The 26,725-nt window shown below is 40.4% G+C and overlaps 1 protein-coding gene across 1 annotated transcript; it reads left to right on the forward strand.

The window, feature by feature from the left end:
* Window positions 1-394: 394 nt before the first annotated feature.
* Window positions 395-26,332, forward strand: LOC110530359 (potassium voltage-gated channel subfamily B member 2). The gene is made up of 2 exons (XM_021613347.2): window positions 395-1,100; window positions 22,187-26,332. The coding sequence occupies exons 1-2, from the start codon at window positions 522-524 to the stop codon at window positions 24,068-24,070; spliced, it is 2,463 nt and encodes an 820-aa protein (XP_021469022.1). The 5' UTR covers window positions 395-521; the 3' UTR covers window positions 24,071-26,332.
* Window positions 26,333-26,725: the final 393 nt, after the last annotated feature.

The raw sequence follows: 26,725 nt of genomic DNA on the forward strand, positions 1-26,725 counted from the left end.
TTAAAGTGTAGGCCTATTGCCTTCAATGCTGTAGTGCAACTGAATCATTTTTTATTTTATAAAGAAAAACTTTTTAGGGTAGTTCTGCAATACCTTGAGCTCACATCCCATTTATTTAATTGGATTGGCTATACTGTTCTTCAATCCTGGTCTTGGACCACAGGGTGTGTAGGATTTTGTTCCAGTAGCCCGCTAAGGAGTTTCTTGGATTTTCTTGCTATACTAAGAGACCTGATAGAAATAGTCAAGGGCGTGATGATTAGTTGAGGCCAACTGGGCTGAAACAAGTCTGCACACCCTGAGGGTCCCCACGATCAGGATAATGCATCCAGGTGCACATTTGTCATCAACTAATGGGTAAATTAGTGTTCCTGTTTTTTTTTCTCTCAGTTGAAGCCATGGGGCAACCGGTTTGAAGTTGATCTCACATTCAAAGTTGGTGTGCCCATTCCTAACTGAGGGGTCAGTGGATTTGACCTGACCTCCTCCTGACCTATCAGAACACCTGAACTGTGACCATCATGGCGGAGAGAGCTGGCTTTGGGATCCCCAAAAGCAACTTACGTCCTGTAGGCTCACTCCCACCAGAGCCTATCGATATCATCCGTACCAAGGCCCGATCCAGAAGAGTCCGCATCAATGTTGGGGGTCTTGTCCACGAGGTCCTATGGAGGACACTGGACCGTCTGCCCAGGACCAGGCTGGGTAAACTCAGAGACTGCAATACCCACGAAACCTTAATGGAGATCTGCGATGATTACAGCTTGACTGATAACGAGTACTTCTTCGATAGGCACCCAGGAGCGTTCTCCTCCATTCTGAACTTTTACAGAACAGGGAAGCTGCACATGATGGAGGAGATGTGCGCCCTGTCCTTCGGCCAGGAGCTTGACTACTGGGGTATAGATGAGATCTACCTGGAGTCCTGCTGCCAGGCCAGGTACCACCAGAAGAAGGAGCAAATGAACGAGGAGTTGAGGAGGGAGGCTGAGTCACTCAGAGAAAAGGATGGGGAGGAGCCGGAAGAAGGCTGCTGTCCAGACAAGAGACAGAAGCTGTGGGACCTCCTTGAGAAGCCTAGCTCTTCTCTTGCTGCTAAGGTAAGACCAAAGCATTGACCTGGGTTAAGTTTAGGCCTACTGACTGTGGGTCAGTCCAAATCCATCCCATCCCATGGTGTCATAGCTGATGCAGGAATTTCTCTAATTTATCGATTTAAACATAATTTATGATCTTGGATTTGCCTCATGGCAAACATCCTAAAGTGGCTACTGTGAAGTAGTTGAGTACTATAGAGCCTATGCTCTTAACCCCTTTTCAACTCCAGCTCAGCTGCTGGAAAAACTCTGAATGAAGTAGATCTCAATATATCAGGGATTTGATATATGGAATTTGATCAGTTAGTTTTATTCACAGATCCTTTGTTCCACATTGAGTTTTTCTTTAGATACCTCCTTCCTTCCAACTCAGGAGGAGAGTATTGGGCCCCCAGCAGCTTAATCCTCCTTTAACCTATGAAGTAATCAGATAAGAAAGAACCCAGAAGATTATGGTGCATGTGTGATTAGTGCATACTGCGCTTTGTATTGTACAGATGATATGATACACTTAAAAATATATATATTAATAATATCACACATATTGATACACAGTATTTTTCATCCTTAAATACATTTAGTTCATTTCAGTATAGGGTGATCAGTTGCTTAACAAGGGGTGAATATGAACTAGGGCACAAAATGCCTAGTGTTAGGTTAGGTATTATGGTTTGGTATTCATGTTCAGGTTAAATCAAATAACTATGTCTCCAGGACTAGGTTCTTATATGAATCTGTCTAATGTGAAATATTATTTTGCAGACAGCAACTTAATTCCTTGTCTTGCGTACACACTCCCAATGGTATACCATGTGTACTGGGCGTCCCAGAATTCAGGCCAAGGAAAGTAGTCAACCCATTAGTAACAGCTTTAATGTGCATGCTTTTATCTTTTTTTTCCTAGAGTGGGGAAGTGTAATGCATTGTATTCCCACAATTGCACATTTGTCCTCTCTATGGGCAGAATCTAAAACATCTAATGGTTCACACAGATGCTAACCTCAAATGGTATATACAGTACAGGAGGTTTTCTGAAGGACCATGCTGGAGTTTTATGGAGAGTAGTTGGGAGGGATAAGCAGAACATTTAGTTTTGCTAAAAAACACAAGTGATACCGTCAAGCGCAGTGTGCAAGTTTTTAATTTATTCAATAACATTTAGTCACCTAGTTCTGGAGGAGGTGCAGAGAGTGTCTTATAGGAGTAGGCCTGATAGGAAAGTGTTTTAGGAGGAGGTAGTGAAGGTAAGAGGACAGATGGTCAGGGGAACCCACTGTTGGCTCACACAAGTACTGGTCAGTCCCCATTATCCTGCCTCACTAAACTGGCAGGACACTCAACAGACTGCCAATTGGGCAATCCTTTTGATTTCACTTTGTCCCTGTGCAATATTTGAGCCACTATGAACATCATGTAATTCAAGCTGATGGGCTCCAAACCCTGAAACATGTCCTCCTTCACATACCTGTACTATATTTACATTGAAACCTGACTATCCAGAGATGGGTATAGTAGCACCAAACCAAATGTGTTTGTTAATTAGCTTGGTGATTTGTAATGATAGAGTGAACAGTGAAGTAAGAAAGGGCATCCCTTACCCCCCCCCCCCCCCCCCCCCTTGATGGGCACTTGGCTTGCAGAAGGAACCATGGGGGTAGCATTAGCTAGCACATGGGGATTAGGGAGTGCTTAAAAGCACAGAGGTGATCCCAGGGTGTGCTGCCCCCTTTGACCTGAGAAAGACATGGAAAAGCAAAAGGCACAGGGAAGGGCAGTGGCTGTGTGCACCGACAACTCCTTCTAGGTGTGATATACTGGAGGAGCGGCAATGGGTTGTACCTGGCCTGTCACAACAGTGCAGTATGTTATGGTTGGCTCCCAGTCAATCATATTTTGTGAGTCAGCACAATGACACAGTATCCACTCAAGCGCTTGTCATTACATCACCCACAACTGCTGACAGGAATGGAAAGGGGCCTTGCATTGACCATATCAAATTACCTCACGGACTACTCTAGAAGTCATAATTTTGTGAGGCTTCAATGGATGTTCATTAGTGTAAAATGTTATTCCAGTTTATTACTTATAGTACAGTATTTGATTTGGTATATTTATCAAATCTACATTTGTATTATGAAATTATTGGAAACAACTTTACCACGGGTGTCAAAAATGTATTGTGTGATTTTCAATGATACAACCAAACATTCAAAACTTTTGTGAATATGAGTAACTTCTTGACACAGAACATGTGAAACTTCCATGTGAGTGCTTACAGCTTGCTGTGTCCTGGGCATACTGGTCATCAACTCCTTCATTCTACACACCGTTCTTAAATATCTGTCAGTTTTAACATACTTTTATATGCTATAAAAGCCATCAGGAAATCATACAGGTAGGCCTACTACATAATGGTGTGTGTCCCTAGTTTTGCTGAGGCCTGGTTGTACGGCTCAGTACTGTAGGGAGTGATGGAAGTGAGACTTAATCTTCTTTGGGGGTTTTACCCTGGCTGCTTCTGCAAATAGACTGTTGCGAAGGCTGCACACCGTCTGGCTCACAGTGAGCTAGGTTTGCAATATGCCGGTCGGCCCGGGCAGGGGTCACGTGTGCGGTAGAGCTGTTAATCAATTACTGGAGTTGGGTTTGCTGCTGCTATAAGATTAACAAATGAAGTACAGGTAGTCTCCTTCTCGCTTCATGATGAGTTCCTTCAGTACTTGTTGAGTAGATACAGGTTGAGGGTCCCCTGGTTAATTTGAGTTAATGACTGTGAGATTGTGCAGATGGCAGAAGCCTGTTTCCTTAGCACTCTCAATTTACTCTTGAAGAATGCTTAAAAAGCTTGAGTTAGTTAAATTTGTCCATTTGGCAGGTTAGGCAGAATGCTTGGATAGCAGAATTGTTTTTCCCAATTGTGTTGTTGATGCGTATCCTTTTTAAAATTATTTCACCCATTTACATCGATTGACCTTCAATTGGAGCTGATAATGTCAAATGGGTCATAGGGCATTGTTCTCAAAGAAAAGTACAGGTTTTTCACTAGCCCATGTGGCCCAATTGCTGTGGTCTGGAACATGCACTATAGTAGTACAGGGTTATCTTAGCCTGGGCTAGATTGGAATTTTGTGCATGGTAAAACTGTATTCCAACGTTTTAGCTTTTTTGAGAGACGTCTTTCAATCCACCTCAATTTACCCACTGGATAGAAAGGTCACAATTTTGAAATGGGGACCTGATCAACTCAGAGCATTTAATTAAGTGCTCTTTATATATTCAGCAGCCATGGGAGTATATTCACACAGGCAAAGTTGAATCATTATTATACCAAGGATGTTATCCTATTATTGATATATGGGATGAGGGATTTTGAGTCTTGGCAAGTAAACTGCACCTCTCAGCATAATCCATTTTGCCTTCAGTTCATATAAGCATGGCAGTTCAGTTCGTATAAGCATGGCAGTTCAGTTTGTAAAAGCATGGCAGTGCGAGGCGCAGGAAAATGTAAATTGCATCTGTGTGGTAATGTGCCACCCTTTATATAACTACTTGTCTCATCCCTCCTCCCTTCTCCTCTATCTGCAACTACCTCAATATTAAAAGCTATAAACAGGAAAAAATAAGCCCATCAATTCTCATCCTGTGTCACTTTATACAAGCACATGCACAGATCAGGCTCTACCTGTGCAGAGCACAGCACCTTTTCCCTTCCTGTCTCTGAAGTGTCCTTTTGTTGCTGTTGTTCTGATCCCACTAACTGCAAGTTGTCGTAAATATGTGTGTTAAATATATGACATTTAATTTGCCATTACGATATGGCCATCTATTGCTTTTATGTAACTTAATGATGAAAGTCATAACTGCTCAACAAGCCTTAAACATTATTAAACAAATGTTGCACCTGTCCCCCAAAAGATCTTTCCCCGGCCCTGACTTCATCCATGCATTGTGTTGCTAAGTCATTTAATTTAAAATGGCCTTCACATTCCACTATAGTAGCCAGTTGTTAAAATTCAAAGCATGAGCCGTCCTTTTACTTTTTAGAAACTGCTGGTTAAACCTTTCAAATAATTACTTCCATTTTTATCTTAGATTTATATCAACTTTGAGAGAATTTCATTCCATTATGGCAGAGGGTCCATCTGGACCTTTTTAGAGCTAGACTTAATCATCAGTGAGGTTGTTCAATATTACTCAGTTGCCAAACAGTGTCTTCTCTCTCAGGTTAGTCTTAAAGGTGAAATGTTTGTAGTTTTGTTTTTCCTCATTTTTTGGAGGTGTACAGATTGAATGAGTCTGTTGATCCTCTTCAATAAACACTTGAAAGTCAAGATCATGCGATCGATAAACGTACTTTAAATGTAGTCTTTTTTGCTTATTTGTCATTCTTATTTAAGAAATCATACAATTGATTGCGTGGCTTGAGGGTGGTGAGTGTGATATGATTTATTTGACTGCAGTTGGCAGGCTGTAGGCCTACATCACAATGGCACATGAAAGGAACTGGGCACTCTACTATAGTTGGAAATCATTGCCCTGAGTTGAGTAGTCTATTTATGGAGTGGGTGGTAATCAAATACGTAGTAATATGCAAATTAGTTCTGCATTAGCAGATGACATACGCATGTTTTTTTTTGTTGTGATGTATAAGTATGCTGTGGCAGTCTGCTCTTCTCCATTCAATGCAGTACTGTGCGGTGAGCACGTGGCCATTGCAACATCCAATGTTTGTCCCTAAAACAGAATACCTTGGACATAAATATCAGTTCAGTTTACATGCTGTGTTGAAGTACAGGGTGCCACTCATCACGTCGTCTGAATCTATGTCACATGTTCATGTCACCTAAATAACCAAGCTTTTGGTTGGTCTGTATATCGTGACGACCAATCAGGCACAAATATTTGACTAATTACTATAATCGTGGCCTTCTCCCCTTACACAAAGAGACACCATCACACCCTCACCAACAAACTGAACTCAATCCAGTAGGCTTTGGTCTACATAGATCACAGCCAGGGACCATCGCCTGAGTCAACATGGTCTAAATAAAAACTATTTTGTGGGGTAATAGCATGGTGTCTTTGACCATAGTAATGAACTGTGAAATCTATGCAAATTCCCTTCATACTGCAATGTTATATTGATACATTTTTGAGAGTCTATATGCATTTTCACTGTATATTGATAATTGAGTCATTGCATTGCTAAGAAACACTGATATATTTGGTTTCCTATCCAGTGGTACATCCCTCATCAATAGTGAATATGTACACACACATATATACACAAACACACAAGGCTTGATATTGGTTAAGTTATGGTCTTACGTAGGCTAGATAACCATTTTCCAGTTGCTATTGTTGTACTATGTCCTGAAATGCCATTCCTCCGCTGTGCCCCTTACTCAGCAGAATCTCCGTGACAAATGTGGTGGATTGGCTCCAGCTACATCTCACCTATAAAAACACTGCTAATCCAATATGTCCTACATCACTTTCCCATAAATACCCCCTGACAATGATCAATATGTTCTTGAGTTTCCGTGCTCAGTTTGTTTCCCCTCCGAGACATTTGTCAGAGGAAATCTAACCTTCAGTCCTTACATCCTATGCATTGAGATGGTATATCCCTTTTTTTTGGGGGGGGGGAGATTTAAAGCATGTTGTTTGTCTTGCTGCTTTTTGTCTTGTTGTCCATCAGATTTATAAACTGTGAGCTCTTTGCTGTATGACAAGTATACCCCAGAGGAAGTAGGCTCTGTAGGTCAGCCATTTTGTTATTGGCTCAGAATATATATTTTATATACTGTAGGATTATTTTTTGCTGGCTGTATACTGGCATACATTTTACAGGAATACTTTCATATCATTAATTATTTTAGTAAATTACATTTTGCCTTTGGCAGTTATGATCACAATATTGCTACTGGACTTGAGGTGAAGTCGGTTTGAGGTGAATGTGGAACTGTAATACTGTTTGACTGATGGATTTACTGTTATTTGCACATAATTTTTACATGAAATTTTACAAGTGGTGTTTCTCTTTTATGTCATAACCATAACACTTGTGATACAGTCATTATTTTGATGAAGATTCCCCTCTAACAGCTGTGTTAAGCCACAGTTCTCTGCCTTCCACACGTCTTCATTTCCTCTCCGATGTCGCTGTAAATCCAAACTCCTGTCGCAGATTATAGCTGGAACAAATCCCTGTGTTCTGCCAGATTGAACCTCTACAAACAATCTTCCCGGGACAATGTTTTGTGCATTTCCTTGGAGCCTTTGTTTTAAGTTTAGCAGCAACCCAAGAGCTAAACGTAACTGAGTGGGAGGAAGGCACTGGCCAGGGCTTAATGAGGGAAATCCAGATCTTTCAATTAATCTGCTTACCTCTCAGTGGCCAGATGTTCTCAAGGACTGCACCATGCCGGTCCAGGTCACACATGCATGCAGCCTGGTGGGGACAGAGAGAAACACAGCTGAGGCAGCTCAGCCAGCGTACTAGCCCCATTGTCCAACGCACCCACCTCTCACATACTGTATTGGATATCTCCGCCACTCATAACCATAGAGCATCATGCTCAGGGTTATGTTTTGAGGGATTTCTGTGTATGAATAAAGGGCTTTATTGTCAAAGCATATTATAATGAAAATGTGGATTAGCAGGGTATAATACTCAAAGCTCTTAGACTGGGTCTCCCGAATGGATTCCCTTGTTGGATTTTAAAATCGCCAAAGGGCATTTTCTAAATACAGAACATACCTATATCTACAATACCAGTCAAAAGTTTGGACACACCTACTCATTCAAGGGTTTTTCTTTATTTTTACTATTTTCGACATTGTAGAATAATAGTGAAGACATAAGCTATGAAATAACACATATGGAATCATTTAGTAACCAAAAAAGTGTTAAACAAATCAAAAACATATTTTTGATTCTTCAAAGTAGCCACCCTTTGCCTTGATGACAACTTTGCACACTCTTGGCATTCTCTCAACCAGCTTCACCTGGAATGCTTTTCCAACAGTCTTGAAGGAGTTCCCACATACGCTAAGCACTTTTTGGCTGCTTTTCCTTCACTCCACGGTCCAACTCATCCCAAACTAGCTCAATTGGGTTGAGGTCGGGTGATTGTGGAGGCCAGGTCATCTGATGCAGCCCTCCATCACTCTCCTTCTTGGTCAAATAGCCCTTACACAGCCTGGAGGAGTGTTGGGTCATTTTCCTGTTGAAAAATAAATTATAGTCCCACTAAGCGCAAACCAGATGGGATGGTGTATCGCTGCAAAATGCTGTAGAGCCATGCTGGTTAAGTGTGCCTTGAATTCTAAATAAATCAGACAGTGTCACCAGCAAAGCACCCCCACACCATCACACCTCCTCCATGCTTCACGGTGGGAACCACATATACAGAGATAATCCGTTCACTCTGTGTCTCACAAAGACACAGTGGTTGGAACCGAAAATCTCAAATTTGGACTCATCAGACTGCACAGGAAGAAACGGTCAAAGTTCTTGACATTTTCCGCATTGACTGACCATCATGTCTTAAAGTAAATATGGACTATCATTTCTCTTTGCTTATTTGAGCTGTTCTTGCCATAATATGGACTTTGTCTTTTACCAAATAGGTCTAGAGGGAACTTATTTTTTAAAATCTGTAGTTTATATGAAAATATATGTGATCTATATGGAAAATAGTAAATTGTTATTGCTGTGAAAAATATATTTCCTCTAGACTACAGATGAATCCTGAAATACTCTACAATAACTCTTGTAGATACCCATAGCGATATCCGTCTTGAGAAAGTAATGAAGGTGACATACTGTACATTGTCTATTGATTCACCTTATTATTTCCTTTTTACTTATTCAATAAAAATACAACATATGTGCCTCAACGGTAATTGCTCCACTCCACTGAGAGCTCCACGGCCAAAGAGAAAGCTCTGTCATTTGCATTTATTTAATTAATGAGAGCTTTGTCAGACTGTGCTCTTTTAGTGGGTAAAGATTGTCTGTCAGGACTGTTGGGGGATAAAACCACCCAGAATGTTTTGCAGGAGAAGAACAATACAGGTGTTTTATGACTATTACACAGCGTATCAAAGAAGACTCTTACACCTTAGCCATGAAGGTGCATTATTGTGGCTGAGTATCTGATGATCCGTTGGCTTTCCTTCCCTGTGTGTACACGCATGCCCTGCCCTGGAATGATCTCAAGACGTAGGCTAGCTATTTCTCTGTATCCAGATCACTGTTCATGTAATTAAGTTGGTGCAGATCTAAAGATAAGGTCAGGAGGAAGCTAATCCTGCTCATTCCACCCCCACACCCTCACCAGTGATGTCTGTCTACCTGGACTATATCTATATGCACCACACGCGTACAAGGCCCGTGAGTGAATTATTCTGTATTAAGTGCTTGGGTAGTATATCACATAGCAATGTGAGGGTAGAATCTATAGAGCATTTGCTGAACAAGGCACAGTGGTCTCAATGAATGGTGTAAATGCCATGTGGTGTCATAGACAAGAGAAAGACACATGGTAGTGGACCACTAGTGTGGTTTTCACAGAAAAGTTGTGTTAATGTATAATGTTGAATACTGACTTCATTGTCCTGCCTGTGAAAAAGTCAAACTTTTCAGCGTAGTCTTTGCCATTGTGTTGTTTCTTCATGTACAGAGCAACTCAAGTCACTCAAGGGTATCACTAATTTCCCTGTGTAATTTCTACGTGAAGCAGCATGAATTTAGATTAGACCAAAGTGGAAAGATGCAAAGGTCAAACCATTTGGCAACTATTACGCCACTTTAGTGGATGTTGCACTTGCACTTTGATCCACCTGGTGGGTGATAATTCAGGTCACAGTTGACCAATGAGACCTCAAGAAGCTCTGCCATCACACCCAATAGGGATAATGCAGGATGACCATTGACTTGACCTCAGCAACCATGACTGTAGCCTGATGGGTTGTTCATCCTGACATGCCCGAGACAATCCCTGCGTCACGCAATTCCTACAGCCAAGGCTTTTCAGAGGCTTTGTCTTATCCCTCCTCACACTCTTAGAATAAAAGGTGCTATATAGAACCGTGCCCTTTCCTGCAGTCAAATGACCAAATCTCCCTCTAGTGGCCTCATGGGTGGAATGTTATTAACCCTTGGATTCGTATGGTCACATATTTGTGTCTTCACAACTCTATTCCTCAATTTCACCATTTATTGTAAAAGATAAATGCAAACATCATCCAAGCATCATACGGAACACATCCACAGCCAAACTCATTCCATAAACCAATCTAAATAACAGGTTGCATTGACAAAAACACAATACTTAAGTTAGCCACCGAACAGTTAGACTTGTTAACAATGTACCACATATCTGGTGAGCACAAGGGAGAAATGTAATATTGTTTAGAAAAAAGACACGTATCAGCGAAGCTAACAGCAGCTAACTTCTTTATGATGGCAGCCATGTTTGACAAGAGAACTCCCTAATCCCAGAATGTCATTCACTATAAGACGCAAATAAACTAAGTCAAAGATGGCTTCACCCATTGCCCGAAATATATGAACTTAGTTTGGCCACTTTTTGAACGGTCATCCAACTCAGAATTCCAACTCGGGAACTCTGGCCTCTTTCTAGAGCTCTGACATTCCGACCTGAAGATCACTGACGTCATGATTTGACCTCATATTCTTCAGAGTTCCCAGTTGTCTTGAAAGCACCATAAGTCAGTCAATTGAACCATCTCTTCACCTTGTTGTGTTATAACATCTTTGGTCTGACAGACACGTTGTATGATGTCAAAAACATGGCTCTACACATAGCTACGTTTCGGGTAGCCTCTGACAATAACATTGACGTACAGAAATACGCTGACTCGGTGAGCGAGTTTATAAAGAAGTGTATAGGAGATGTTGTATCCACTGTGACTATTAAAACCTTCCTTAACCAGAAACTGTGGAATGATGGCCGCATTCGTGCAAAACTGAAAGCACTTACCACCGATTTAATCATGCCAAGGCGACTGCAAACATGCCCAAATACAAACAGTGTAGTTATTCCCTCCGTATGGCAATCAAACAAGCAAAGCATCAGTATAGAGACAAAGTGGAGTCGCAATTCAATGGCTCAAACACGAGACATATGTGGCAGGGTCTACAGACAAACATGGATTACAAAAAGAAAACCAGCCCCGTTGCGGACACTGACGTCTTGCTCCTAGACAAATTAAACAACTTATTTGCGCGCTTTGAATCAATCCCTATCCCAGTCTGCTGTCCCCACATGCTTCAAGATGGCCACCATTGTTTCTGTTCCCAAGAAAGCTAAGGTAACTGACGTAAATGACTATCGCCCTGTAGCACTCACTTCTGTCATCATGAAGTGCTTTGAGAGACTAGTCAAGGATCATATCACCTCCACCCTACCTGTCACCCTAGACCCACTACTAATTTGCTTACCGCCCCAATAGGTCCACAGACGATGCACCCTGTGCAAATGGTTCCTGGACTTCCTGACAGGCTGCCCCCAGCTGGTAGGCAACAACATCTCCACTCCGCTGATCCTCAACACTGGGGCCCTACAAGGGTGCGTGCTCAGCCCTCTCCTGTACTCCCTGTTCACACACGACTACGTGGCCATGCACGCCTCCAACTCAATCATCAAGTTTGCAAACGACACTACAGTGGTAGGCTTGATTACCAACAACGACGCGACAGCCTACAGGGAGGAGATGAGGGCTCTCGGAGTGTGGTGTCAGGAAAATAACCACTCACTCAATGTCAGTAAAACAAAAGAGATGATTGTAGATTTCAGGAAACAGCAAAGGGACCTGTTGCACCCTATCCACATCGACGGGATAGCAATGTAAAATGTGGAAAGTTTTAAGTTCCTCTATGTACATATCACCGACAAACTGAAATGGTCCATGCATACAAATAGTGTGGTGAAGAAGGTGCAACAGCACCTCTTTTTTGTTTTGAGGGCGTTACCCAGAAGACGGTCAATGTTATTTCATCAGCCGACACAGTATGTAGCACCAACACTTTATATGAATACCTTTTTTAAGTGAATAAGGTGCAACAGCGCCTCTTCAATCTCAGGAGGCTAAAAAATGTTGGCTTGTCACCGAAAACCCCCACTAACTTTTACAGGTGCACAATTGAGAGCATTCTGTCGGTCTGTATCACAGCCTGGTACGGCAACTGCACCGCCCACAACCGCAGGGCTCTCCAGAGGGTGGTACGGTCTGTATAACGCATCATCGGGGGCAAACTACCTGGCCTCCGGGACACCTACAACACCTGATGTCACAGATCATGTCACAGATCATACCGGTTCACCCCGCTTCCATCCAGAAGGCGAGGTCAGTACACGTGCATCAACGCTGGGACAGAGATTGAAAAACAGCTTCTATTTCAAGGCCATCAGATTGTTAAACAGCCATCACTAACACAGAGAGGCTGCTGCCTACATACATACTCAAATCATTGGCCACTTAAAAAAATTGATCACTAGTCACTTTAAATAATGCCACTTTAATAATGTTTACATAGCTCGCTTTACTCATCTTATATGTATATACTGTATACTGTATATTTCACTATCTATTCTTTACCATCTATTGCATCTTAGCCACTCTGTCACTGCTCATCCATATATTTTATACTTATATATTCTCATTCCATACCTTTACTATATTGTGTGTATTAGGTTAGGTTGTGGAATTGTTAGATATTACCTGTTAGATACTGCTGCACTGTTAGATCTAGAAGCATAAGCATTTCGCGACACTCGCAATAACATCTGCTATCCATGTGTATGTGACCAATAAAATTGGATTTGATTTGAGCTGGCAAATAGCTTAGCAGTAGCTCATCATAATCAGTACAACTTTCATAAAAATATTTTACCCACACCATTACAATCTACGCAAGAATTGGAATACATGATCTGTCACCATTACTTGAAAACATGAGTAAAACAGTAAATACATTATGCTCCATACATACATGTGGTATGCTGCAGTAGAAACAACAAAACAATTTACAGAAAATAAGGCACTTACTTTGATAGGAACGCACACGCATGTCCAAAGTCCAAAGGAAAACAAGAATGAAGGCAATGCGGGCACCAGCCAGAAAATGTGCCAGGGGGGAAAAGTTTGTGTAAGGCCTGTTCTGACTATAGATGCGCAAATGTCTGCATACTTGATCTCGAGAAACACGAGAGAAGTACTTGGGCACTCTTTGAAGAGAGAATTTTGTCCGGCTCAGTAAAGCCTCAAACATAAATTGTCCGCAACAGTGACATGGGTGACTCCTCATTAATTCTTATGTGAATTAATGAGGAGCCTGAACACACCTCAATTCAAACTGTTGTTGCAAAATAAAACCTGTTAGAAAATAATTTGAAATTTACTAATTGAAACAGCCTATAGATAATTAGCAAGCAGAGTGCCTTGGTTAGAGGGCAGTGTGGGTTAACTGTCCTGTTGCTTAATGATCACATTTTGAAACAGTGAGTGGATTCTGACATCACCTGCATAAAAAAAAAAACTCATGCTAGGGCGACCATTACATGTTGACGACACCGGGCACGCGCGTATCCGTGTGGGCTTCTTGATTTTGTCCATCCACACCAGATGCGATCAGGACACGCAGGTTGAAATATCAAAAAGAACTCTGAGCCAACTGATTAATTTGGGGACAGGTCGAAACACATATGAAACATTCATGGACATTTAGCTCTACTCCGACAATTAATCCACAATTAAATCTAATAATCTGTCCTAGTTCAATCTTCTTCTGTGAATTTTATATGACGTTGGCAACCAACTTTAAGATGCATTACTGCAACCAACTGGAATTTTATTTTTTTATTTTTTTTATTTTACCTTTATTTAACCAGGTAGGCAAGTTGAGAACAAGTTCTCATTTACAATTGCGACCTGGCCAAGATAAAGCAAAGCAGTTCGACAGATACAACGACACAGAGTTACACATGGAGTAAAACAAACATACAGTCAATAATACAGTATAAACAAGTCTATATACAATGTGAGCAAATGAGGTGAGAAGGGAGGTAAAGGCAAAAAAGGCCATGGTGGCAAAGTAAATACAATTTAGCAAGTAAAACACTGGAATGGTAGTTTTGCAATGGAAGAATGTGCAAAGTAGAAATAAAAATAATTTGGTGCAAAGGAGCAAAATAAATTAATTAATTAAATACAGTTGGGAAAGAGGTAGTTGTTTGGGCTAAATTATAGGTGGGCTATGTACAGGTGCAGTAATCTGTGAGCTGCTCTGACAGTTGGTGCTTAAAGCTAGTGAGGGAGATAAGTGTTTCCAGTTTCAGAGATTTTTGTAGTTTGTTCCAGTCATTGGCAGCAGAGAACTGGAAGGAGAGGCGGCCAAAGAAAGAATTGGTTTTGGGGGTGACTAGAGAGATATACCTGCTGGAGCGTGTGCTACAGGTGGGAGATGCTATGGTGACCAGCCAGCTGAGATAAGGGGGGACTTTACCTAGCAGGGTCTTGTAGATGACATGGAGCCAGTGGGTTTGGCGACGAGTATGAAGCGAGGGCCAGCAAACGAGAGCGTACAGGTCGCAATGGTGGGTAGTATATGGGGCTTTGGTGACAAAACGGATTGCACTGTGATAGACTGCATCCAATTTGTTGAGTAGAGTTTTGGAGGCTATTTTGTAAATGACATCGCCAAAGTCGAGGATTGGTAGGATGGTCAGTTTTACAAGGGTATGTTTGGCAGCATGAGTGAAGGATGCTTTGTTGCGAAATAGGAAGCCAATTCTAGATTTAACTTTGGATTGGAGATGTTTGATATGGGTCTGGAAGGAGAGTTTACAGTCTAACCAGACACCTAAGTATTTGTAGTTGTCCACGTATTCTAAGTCAGAGCCGTCCAGAGTAGTGATGTTGGACAGGCGGGTAGGTGCAGGTAGCGATCGGTTGAAGAGCATGCATTTAGTTTTACTAACAATTTACTAGCAATTGGAGGCCACGGAAGGAGAGTTGTATGGCATTGAAGCTTGCCTGGAGGGTTGTTAACACAGTGTCCAAAGAAGGGCCGGAAGTATACAGAATGGTGTCGTCTGCGTAGAGGTGGATCAGAGACTCACCAGCAGCAAGAGCGACATCATTGATGTATACAGAGAAGAGAGTCGGTCCAAGAATTGAACCCTGTGGCACCCCCATAGAGACTGCCAGAGGTCCGGACAGCAGACCCTCCGATTTGACACACTGAACTCTATCAGAGAAGTAGTTGGTGAACCAGGCGAGGCAATCATTTGAGAAACCATGTGTGTGTGGATGGAGTGTGGACCTCCATCTTTCAATCACCCACGTGGGTATGTGCTCCTAAAAACCAATGAGATGGGAGAGGCAGGACTTCCAGCACGTCAAACATCTAGAATATAACCAATTTGTATTTTAGCGCATGGCTATGCAGATGCTCATGAGCAGTTTGGTTGAAATTATTGAATAACATGTATGTGTACATTTATTTTTCAATGCTCGCGCACGCAACACTGCCAGTGTGGTCAGCATGTTAGAGATATTTGGAATTCACGCGTGAAAAGGTTAATATAGTATTTGTCATAAATTCGTAATTAATACACTTGATAAATGCTGAAAATTCAATGTTTCTATGTCAAACAGTTTTGTTATTTTTCAGTCTTCTGTGATATTTATATGTATATAAAGTGTAATATTGGGATGCAAACTCAAAATTGAATACATTTAAATTCTATATCTGACATGTTACAGGTGCCTTCTTTTTCTTAAACCCAAAACCATGTGTGTGAGGTGTATACTTTAGTTTCAAAGTAGATTTGTTTAAGACTACCAAGAAACACTCTGTGTGACCCTGATTTAGCCGACTGCAGTAAAATGTAAAGGTTATTTGCCTGTCCCCATAGGAAAACCCCTTGAAGAAGCCTTTTTGGTTGCAGGTTTTGATTGCAGGGTTCCATTTAGAACCGTGTCTACAGAGGGTTCTACATGGAACCCAAAAGGGTTCTATCTGGAACCAAAAAAGGTTTCTCCTACGGGGACAGCCGAAGAACCCTTATGGAACACTTTTTTCTAAGAGTGTACCACTGCATCACATAATGACTCTCTGTAAAGCTCTATAGCAAGCCACCTTTCTTTAATGTGTTCTCAGTTGAACATTTGTATATTTTTTTAAAAGTTTTGAAATGTTCTTACATCTGATATCTTTCCAATGATTTGGGTTATTTGGGATTTACTTATGTAGTAACATAGTTGTTACATTGTTCTGGCATATTAACTTTTTCCACCTTATTAATATTAAAACCAAGTACAAATATCATTGATACTAATTGTAGGTAGCTACTGATTGTGTTGAATTATACATTATTTTCATTAAGTAAATAACAGGTAAACACCTGGAAGTACAGTAGGCCAACCCATTTCTACTTACCACATCATTTCGGAGTAATAATCTGTCAAATACCATCTAAAACAGCACTGTAAAATAAAAATAAACATTACCAATACTTGTATGGATCATGGTACTTTATAAGTGGAACCAACATATATATTATGTTTTACCACCAGTTGTGGCTCATTTATTTTTTGCCTCAGCTTGGCAGGAGGCTTTCTCAGAAGTAGCTGGCAGCAGATGCAGGCGGTTGTCAGCAACTCACGTGGCATCGACAGGCTGTCACAGCTATGGCCACTCTCCACTGTAAATCACCTTATGTGCTCTCCTGGACATTTTTTTATTTTTATTATATATTTTTTATCACTTTATATGTAGATGCAGGTATAATAAGTCAATATAACACCCCCTGTCCTCCAGAGGGCCATAAGTATAGGAGCTTCTGCATGTGCTTGCGTTGTCTTGTCTCTGTGAGGAGGACATTTCAGGATAATTATAATAGGATTTGGTGGCTATCTATAGTAAGGATAGAGAGAGGTTAGAAATGGTTACTCATTCTTTCCTCAACAGGAAGAATCAACCAATAATCTGATACTTCTTCTTCAGTCAACGTTGTAATTCTAAACACCCCCATGGAAACTTTCATTGAAAAATGCCAGCCAGACAGTATATTGTGTATAGAAAGCAGATTGTGTATAATAATTGATTAATGAAACTCATTGTGATCCATACAGTATGGTTGTATGGCTATGAGTAGAGACTCAAAGTTAGCATGTATTAGCCTATACATATAATATTTATGTTTCAAATAAGAAAGAATACATGACATTTAATAAAGTCTATAATTGCATTTGCTTCATGGGATGAGGGAAATCCCTCCAGAAAGGGATTTTTCTGTGTAACCATCTCTCACAAGGCCAAGAGTCCCATCGTTAGCTCTCCAAGCCAGTCAATAGCTCTCCCCCCAAAATCTTTCAGTGCTAAATACTACAGTATGTCCTGGCCTGTTTGGGATATACCAATATACACTGACCATACAAAACATTAAGAACATTAATCTCTTTCCATGACATAGACTGACCAGGTGAATCCAGGTGAAAGCTATGATCCCTTATTGATGGCACTTGTTAAATCCACTTCAATCAGTGTAGATGAAGGGGAGGAGTCAGGTTAGAAATACATCTTTAAGCCTTGAGACAACTGAGACATGGATTGTGTATGTGTGCCATTCAGAGGGTGAATGGGCAAGACAAAAGATTGCCTTTGAACAGGGTATGGTAGTAGGTGTCAGGCACAGGTGCACCGGTTTGTGTCAAGAACTGCAATGCTGCTGGGTTTTTCACGCTCAACAGTTTCCCGTGTGCATCAACAATGGTCCACCACCCAAAGGACATTCAGCCAACTTGACACAACTGTGGGAAGCATTCGAGTCAACATGGGCCAGTATCCCTATAGAAATGATTTTGACACCTTGAGGTGTTCTGCTAGGAAATGTTACTGCTAACTCCTAACTGCATTATCTGCAATGAGGGATCTGTCTTTTTACGTCATTAGTTCTCCCATTCAAACACCTATGCATCTTTTAAATGAGTTGAAATTAAATTGGCAACTGTCTGTGTGACTGAATCTCCAACAGACAATACTGTATTTAGGGTTGCAAAGCTCCTGTAATTTACCAAAGTTACTGGAATCTTCAGTATTTTTGGTAATTAACAGAAAATATATGGCAATCTATCGTAATTTTGGTAATTTATACTTGAATAACTTGTAAAAAGATGTATTCATATATAGTATATAAAAATATGTCAGTGTCCATGAATTTCTAGTAGATAGACCATATGGTTTAAGAGAAAATAGAATCTAATCAATAATGGTATTATTTTCTATTAACTCTGCAACTATTGACTTTTCTTCTCAACTGCCACCAGTTTGACACCAAAACATTACAGAACAAATACATATTGACATTGTGAAATATATACAGTGCCATTGTGAAAGTAGTCACACTTTTGAATTTTTCCACATTTTGTTGAGTTACAGCCTGAATTTAAAATGGATTAAATTAAGATTTTGTGTCACTGATCTACACACAATACTCCATAATGTCAAAGTGGAATTTTGTTTGTAGAACAAGGAATTAATAAAACATTAAAAGCTGAAATGTCTTGAGTCAATAAGTATTCAACCCCTTTGTTATGTCATGCCTAAATACATTCAGGAGTAAAAATGTGCTTAACAAATCGTATAAGTTGAATGGACTCATTCCATGTTATATAATAGTGGTTAAAATCATTTTTGAATGACTACCCCATATATTTACCCCACACATACAATTATCTGTAAGGTCCCTCAATCGAGTAGTGAATTTCAAGCAGAGATTGAACCACAAAGACCAGGAAGGTTTTTCAATGCCTTGCAAAGAAGGGCAGCGATTGGTATATGTGTAAAAAAAAAAAAAAAGCAGACACAGAATATCCCTTTGAACATGGTGAAGTTATTCATTTGGCTTTGGATGGTGTATCAAAACACCCAGTCACTCCACAATGCTAACCTAAATGAAAAGAAGGAAGCCTCTACAGAATACAAATACTCCAAAACATGCATACTGTTTGCATGAAGGCACTTAAGTATTACTGCACAAAATGTGTCCTGAATACAAAGCGTTATGTTTGGGCCAAATCCAACACAAAATATCAGTACCACTCTTCATATTTCAAGCATGCTGGTGGCTGCATCATGTTATGGGTATGCTTGTCATCGGCAAGGACTATGGAGTTTTTGGGGGGGATAAAAATAAACTGAATACAGCTATAAGCACAGGCAAAATCCTAGAGGAGAACCTGCTTCAGTCGGCTTTAAAACAGACACTGGAAGACGAATTCACCTTTCAGCAGGACAATAACCTAAAACACAGGGCCAAATCTACACTGGAGATGCTTACCAAGAAAACATTGAATGCTCCTGAATGGCCTAGTTACATTTTTGACTTAAATCGGCCTGAAAATCTATGGCAAGACTTGAAAATGGATGAATAGTAATGGTCAATAACCAATGAGCTTGAAAAAAGTTTTACCACAAGAATAATGGGCAAATATTGTGCAATCCAGGTGTGCAAACTCTTAGAGACTTACCCAAAAAGACTCACAGCTGAAATCGCCGCCAAAGGTGTTTTTACAAAGTATTGACTCAAGGATGTGAATACATATGCAAATTAGGTATTTCTGTATTTCATTTTCCGTAAGTAAAAAATAAAACAAATCATTAAAAAGTATTTTGTGTAGATGGATGAGAAAAAAATATATTTAATCAATTTTGAATTCAGGCTGTAAATGTGTAATAAGTCAAGGGTTATAAATACTTTCTGAAGGCACTGTAAGTGTGTTAAAAGGATATTTCATGCTGAAACCCTGGTATTCACTAATTTGATGGCTTATATTTAGCATAATGTTTTAGAGCTTTGACATTCCGTTTTTAATTTAATTTAATATCATCTTATTTAATTATTTCATATATTTTACATTTGATAAATCCCCAGAGGGCTAGAGATAATTACAGACACCTGTGATAATCTGAAATACCAAAAAGGGCCACTAGATGTCTTTTCATAGATTACATAAAATCCTTGAAAGATACCAACATTCTGGTAGTTTACTGGTACACTTTGAAAGTTTCAAGTAATATCCGCTCCCTTTGCAGCCCTAACTATACTTTTATGCCATAGTTTTTTTTTTGTCTCTGTCTGCTAATCACAATTACCTTTTTTCTACAGAGGCGTTGGAGATACAGATCTATTTCGGTGTCGGAGTCCTTTGTAACCTGGGGTTAATTCTCCTCTAAAGCCATGATTAAGAGAGTGTTTCAGGGAGGTAAAGCCCATGTGATGACAGTGTCACAGGCCTTGGGAACCCAAGCCAAGGGGGAGGGAAGGAGGGAGGGAGGCTGGACCGACCAGGTATAACTAAGAGGGATATAATAAGCGTCTATTTCCACAGGGCACTAAACCTGTGCCCTTGTCTTGATGACAAAGTGAACATACACACACCTCACAGGTTTGACCTTTGTCAACCTTTGGTATGTGCTTATGTTAGTGCTTATTTAATCAGAGAAAGATAGCCATTGACAAAGACTTCTTAGAACCGTGACACAATAAAGTGCAGACAAAAATCTATATACTGTTAATTAGCGTTAACTGATGTGGTGATTTGTTTGTTTCCTCCATCAGTCAGATATCCCTGATTTAAGTGTTTCTTGGGGTAAGGAAAGAGTGGCCTATGGGCTGCAGAAAGTTGACAGGATATCTGCTTTAAGCATTGATTATCAATCCATAAGCGAGCCTCTGCTACCGGCCACATTTAGCTGGATGGGAGGAAATATTGCCTTCTGCTCTGTCATCTGTGCCTTACACAACCATTTCTGGTATTGCTCACATCATCATACCCATTGGGTTATACAGTATATACAAGTTTAAGTGGCAGCTCCATCTAACCAAAGGATGTTGTGTAATACATTTTAAAAAATAGGTCGCTATACTGTCACTAAGTAACGTACCAGTAATATCATAGTAAAACTAAAAATGACTTTATAGTTAGATGGATGCACTAACAAATCTCTCCCTTAAGGTCAAGGCACATTACGAGGCTGCTCTGCCTCTGCCAGACCAATATGAGTACCCCACTGTAGGGTTAAGGGTTTGCATTGGGAGAACAATTCTAGACCCTGTGAAGACAGTGATAGCTGAGGTGTGGTAGTTGATTTACTTATAGAAAATCATTAGACCTTAAGCAAAGTCAGCAGTCAACTTACTGGTTGATTTTTACATTCTTACACCTGCTCTTATTGATCCTCCTGGCAAAGCTAAATGTAAACAAATATTGAAGTCACTCACTATCTGCTCACTTGAAGGCATAATGAAGGTTTTCCAGGTACCTCAGTAAGGAAGGCTTAGTTCTGAGAAACAAGTTAACTAGAATTAGTAACCAGTATGTACTTTTAGGCTTGCAAGACGATGTCAGGTGTAAATTATGCATTTGTATACATGTTGATACCAAATCAAGTCTTCAGAGATTTAGAGACAGGAAATCTCTAATCAGTTTGATTCATGTTCCTTGACATTTCGCATAAAATTTGTTTTCAATGAATGGAGGATATTTTCTTTCATCAAGAGAACACATTGAAACATGAAAGAACCACTTGCAAAATGCTGAAGTTATTTGTTTACTTAATCAAAACTGTTAACCTCCGACAAATATGATATCACTTTGTGGATTGTCTATGTATGTAGAAGACATCATGTTATTGTTATTGTAGCTTTATCTCCCAAAATTGGCCATCCTTTATATCAAGCAATGCTAACGTGACATGCTGATATGAACCTTGTTTATTTCAAATTCGTATTCCAGATGTTAACATTAATCTCTTCTATGTTCAGTGGACCTTTTGTGTACCCCCTTGTTTAGTGGATGAAACACAAGAGATGATGAAATCAATCCAACCACATACTATGGCCTTTTCTAGTCGCATGACACATATATGTGCACCACACACACACACACACACACACACACACACACACACACACACACGCACACACGTAAAAGGAGTTGTTTCAACTCTCTCATCATGACTAATATTAAATTGTTTCTTTGTCTTTCAGTTCCTGGCCTTTGTCTCCGTATTCTTCATCGTTCTATCAACAATCTCATTATCACTCAATACCTTGCCGGAGCTACAAGTCGTTGATGAGTTTGGACAGTTCAATGACAATCCCAGCCTAGCGCATGTTGAAGCTGTGTGCATCGCCTGGTTCACGATGGAGTACCTCCTCCGCTTCCTCTCTTCTCCTGACAAGTGGCAGTTCAGCAAAGGCCCACTGAACGTCATTGATTTACTCGCTATCCTGCCCTACTATGTAACTCTCTTCCTGACCGAATCCAACAAGAGTGTTCTGCAGTTCCAGAATGTCAGACGAGTGGTCCAGATATTTCGTATCATGAGAATCTTGAGAATTCTAAAACTGGCCAGACATTCCACTGGACTGCAGTCCCTTGGGTTCACCCTTCGGCGCAGTTACAATGAATTGGGTCTGTTAATATTGTTTCTGGCTATGGGTATCATGATCTTCTCCAGCCTGGTATTCTTTGCCGAAAAAGATGAAGATGCCACAAAATTCACTAGTATTCCAGCTTCATTCTGGTGGGCTACCATTACCATGACAACTGTAGGTTATGGGGACATATATCCACAAACTCTTCTTGGTAAAATAGTTGGTGGGCTCTGCTGTATTGCAGGTGTATTGGTCATTGCATTGCCCATCCCCATCATTGTGAACAACTTCTCAGAGTTTTACAGAGAGCAGAAGAGACAGGAGAAAGCCATCAAGAGGAGAGAGGCCTTGGAGCGGGCCAAGAGGAATGGCAGTATTGTTTCTATGAATCTGAAGGATGCATTTGCTCGCAGTATGGAGCTGACGGATGTTATGGTGGAGAAAGGTGACGAGAAACGGCCGATGGATAACCATCTCTCGCCTAGTAGGTGGAGCAGTAGGCACGGCAACTCTGAGGTTAGTCCAAAATCCCAGGCGAGGTATAAAGAGGTTGCTCAACTGGGATCTCCAGATAGGGTCAATCCACCAAGAACCAGCCCACAGCACCTGAACGCCCAGATATTGGAGGAGATGTACAACAAGATGACGACCACTGCCAACATTGGCTCTGGAGCTCCACATGAACAAGGACAGAAGCTTGAGGAAGTAATGGAAATGAAGGTAGTGTCTTCTGGACTAAAGCCCCCCCCAATCAAGGAAAGAGCCATGGGTGACCTCAGGAGCCCATCCAGTGTGGACAGCTTTGCCAGCTGCACTACGGAGTTCAGTGTGGCAGAGAGCAGTTCCCTCCTCCCCAACGTAGCAGGACGGAGAGCTCCTCATCCCCTCGACCTCAGCCAGATCACCTCTGTGGAACCAAAAACCACAGGCAAAGTTCAGCCGGCCACCATCATCAAGGAGGGTCTTTATGAGTTTGTCTCAAGCAATCCAGAGGGGGCCTCACAGGGGGAGGATAATCAAAGCTTTGACATGAGCGTCGAAAGCATCCGCAGTTCTCTCAGAGGCAACAATCCACAGAAGACAAAATCTCTCAAAGTCAATTTCAATGAATCTCAGGGAGAGGTGCCATTAACACCTCCCAGCACTAAGTCCCCTCAGTCTCTCAGTGCAACTCTGTCTCCACCAGGATACCAGCCCTCCCCACCCCCAGGCCAGGGCCCGGTGACCAGCCCATGGTCTCCAGGACAGTCAGGCCAAAGAGAGGATGGAGCCCAGGGCTTAGAGGGAGAAGGTCCGCCTTCCATTTTAAGCCATAGCGGGAATCACATGGACAGGGCCGCCGTCTTCAGCCCTTTGTCACCTAAATCCCTCAACTGCACTACTCAGGAAGTGGTCGTCGCCGGCAACGGGGAAAGAGAGACAGGCAACAGCCAAAAGGAAAACCACATAGTTCTGGATGGAAGTCTATCTCCACCTTGTGAAACAAGCATGTGACTAGTATAGGTGGACGGTCAAGGAAAGAGGAAACAGACTCTCTGTTTGTGTATGAAGAAAAAAAAGAAGCACACTAATGTAGTGAATAATAAGTTGTCTGCATGACTTGACAAGTATTATTTCTGATAACATCACTGTTTCTGAAGACCTATGAGAACTGCTTTTTGCTGCAGACGTGGAACTTATAACAGTGGATTTTACTATAAGGCTCCAATGTGAGCAAAGAAACAACCTAGTATGAATGAGGACATTTATGAACAAATTGTACATTATGGTCCAGGACTTTTTACGTAGCAAGTTATTCATTGCAAGTTTCTTTGTTTTAGCTTGCTAGTGTGTTGGGACAAGGACATCATCTGAAGAGAGAAATGAGGAAAGGCTTTGGGATTTTTATATAAGGGCTCATCATTTGTGAAACAGTATCAATGTCATATCATATTCTGTTACTTGATATGACTTGCATTCATTTGCTAAGTTTAATATACTTTTCATGTTATTTTGTCTGTTTAGATTTTGCATTGTTCTCAATCAAGTCAACCAAGAGATATATGGAACAAGCAACAGTCTCTTAGTTCAGGGAAGCAAAAAGAAAGTGCAGCATATTATATAGCAAATCTATATGGAAATAGACCAATAAGACAGTTTTAATAATAGCCTATACATGACTATCTATGATTGCTTTCTAATACTTTATATTCTACTATTTTATATTCTGTTCGTGAATGAGCTTACGTCCCTAATTTCTGTGTTTAGCTCTGTTGTTGTGCAACCCTTCATCCATGCAATGGGAAATGGACAAGCCATACAAGTATTGCATGGCAACCTCAAGGATTTACACTATGGCAAAAGTGATTAGATAATGACAACCATTATACTTAAGGGGAAAAAAGTATCATACAGCAGCACTTCATTCACTTAGATACAGATCATATCAACTGAATGGTTATTCAAGTTCTTCACTAAAATGGACATGCATTACTGCTGAGTACCAGATCCATTCTGATCAAAGGAAATCTGTTGTTACATTCCTCACTGTATTCATGTTGTTATAATGCTGCCTTCGAGAAGTGCAGAACATGTGTTGGGTATGTATGTATGCTAGTTGGAACAAATACTGTGTATGTGATGTTTGATGTGTCAAGTTGAATTTATATTGTATGGGGCTGATTGCTAGGTCCAATACAGTACAGTACTCAGGTAGAAAGTATAACACTGCCCTCTACAGACGGAGGATTTTAAGGCACTAATCCAAGAATTCATGCATATCTCTAGTTGGAATTCCTCTTAATATTGAACAAAGTAACATCTTTATTGATTCATTGTGCATTTTAAGTTTTGCATGGCTGATCTACTCAGTAAATGGTAGACAACTGTTGCAGCTTTTTTTTAAATGATGCCGACAAGTCTGAACTGAATCACGAGGGTTACTGCGGACAATAGTAATACTACAGTGTATTAACTATATAAACTACTGTGCTTATATTCTATTTAAAGTAGATTATGCTACCATATTATGTTTTGTTGGTTCACTCGTATGATTGATTCTATTTTTCTAAGATAAAATAGATCTGGATTGTAATATTTCCTGGTACATTTTTGAATTGTGTGCCTTTTCATAAATAGACATTTATGAGAAGGCGAAAACCTACATAATTTGGCTGGTACATAGAGATCTATAAATAATGTATTTCTAGTAGGGATACATATGAGGTGATGATAAGCAAATAGCTATTGTACCAAGTTCTCGGGTTTTGTATAACTTGAAAGCTTTATCATATCATGGCTTACTTCCTCCTTTCAAAGTACCATTTGCTGTCAGTAATGTACAGTACAGTACAGTACAGTACAGTACAGTGCAGTAGACTTATGTTAGATCATAATTGAGATGTCATGGAAAACAGGAAAAGTTACTGCACTGACACACCCTGGTATGACACCACCTCTTATCCACCAAGTCATCTGTAAAACGATTTGTATTTTTGTTGTAATTATCTTACATTCTTTTGTACAGTTAGCTTGATCATACGCACATCCTCAAATCAATACTTACAACCACAATATACTGTAGGTAACTCTAGGGTCAATTCCGCAGATATTTTTCTTCTGCCTGCTTTTTTTTGATGTTCCCTCCATCCCAATATACTTTGGTTGTTTTAACGGTATGTGACCATAGTCATCTTAATTGTTAGTCAACATAACTTGATAGTGAATGAATAGTAACTTATTGTTTTACAATAGGTTTATTACCATATGCAAGACAAATAAAATTTGTTCATGTGACCCTTTGTAATGTGTCTGCTTGCAGAGTGGTCCTCAAGATTCTCTCTTTACATGTCATGGACATTTTCAATAATAAGGTGAATAGACTAGACATATACAGTATGAGGACAAATAACATTTTTTGGGGGGGGGGGAAATGTGTTACATTCCCTATCGAATGATACTGTGTAGTAGGCTCTATCTAGGAACTGTATAACCAAGTTCATCATGGCGAGCGCTCAATTCAGTGATAATCAATCAATCACTGGCTGTTATCAAATTCACATATTCATAAAACAGCAATGAACCAAGGATATGGTTAAGGGGAGATCCTTTGGTGATGATTGAACAGTGAACAGAAAATATAGTTTACCAAGCTACCAATTACTTCACATT

Source organism: Oncorhynchus mykiss, chromosome 8 (genome assembly GCF_013265735.2).
Source record: "Oncorhynchus mykiss isolate Arlee chromosome 8, USDA_OmykA_1.1, whole genome shotgun sequence".
NCBI lineage: Eukaryota > Metazoa > Chordata > Actinopteri > Salmoniformes > Salmonidae > Oncorhynchus > Oncorhynchus mykiss.

Coding starts and splice junctions, on each gene's coding strand:
- LOC110530359 (XM_021613347.2), top strand. CDS start 522: ATGGCGGAGAGAGCTGGCTTTGGGATCCCCAAAAGCAACTTACGTCCT. Junction 1,101..22,186: donor GCTCTTCTCTTGCTGCTAAG/GTAAGACCAAAG, acceptor TTTGTCTTTCAG/TTCCTGGCCTTTGTCTCCGT.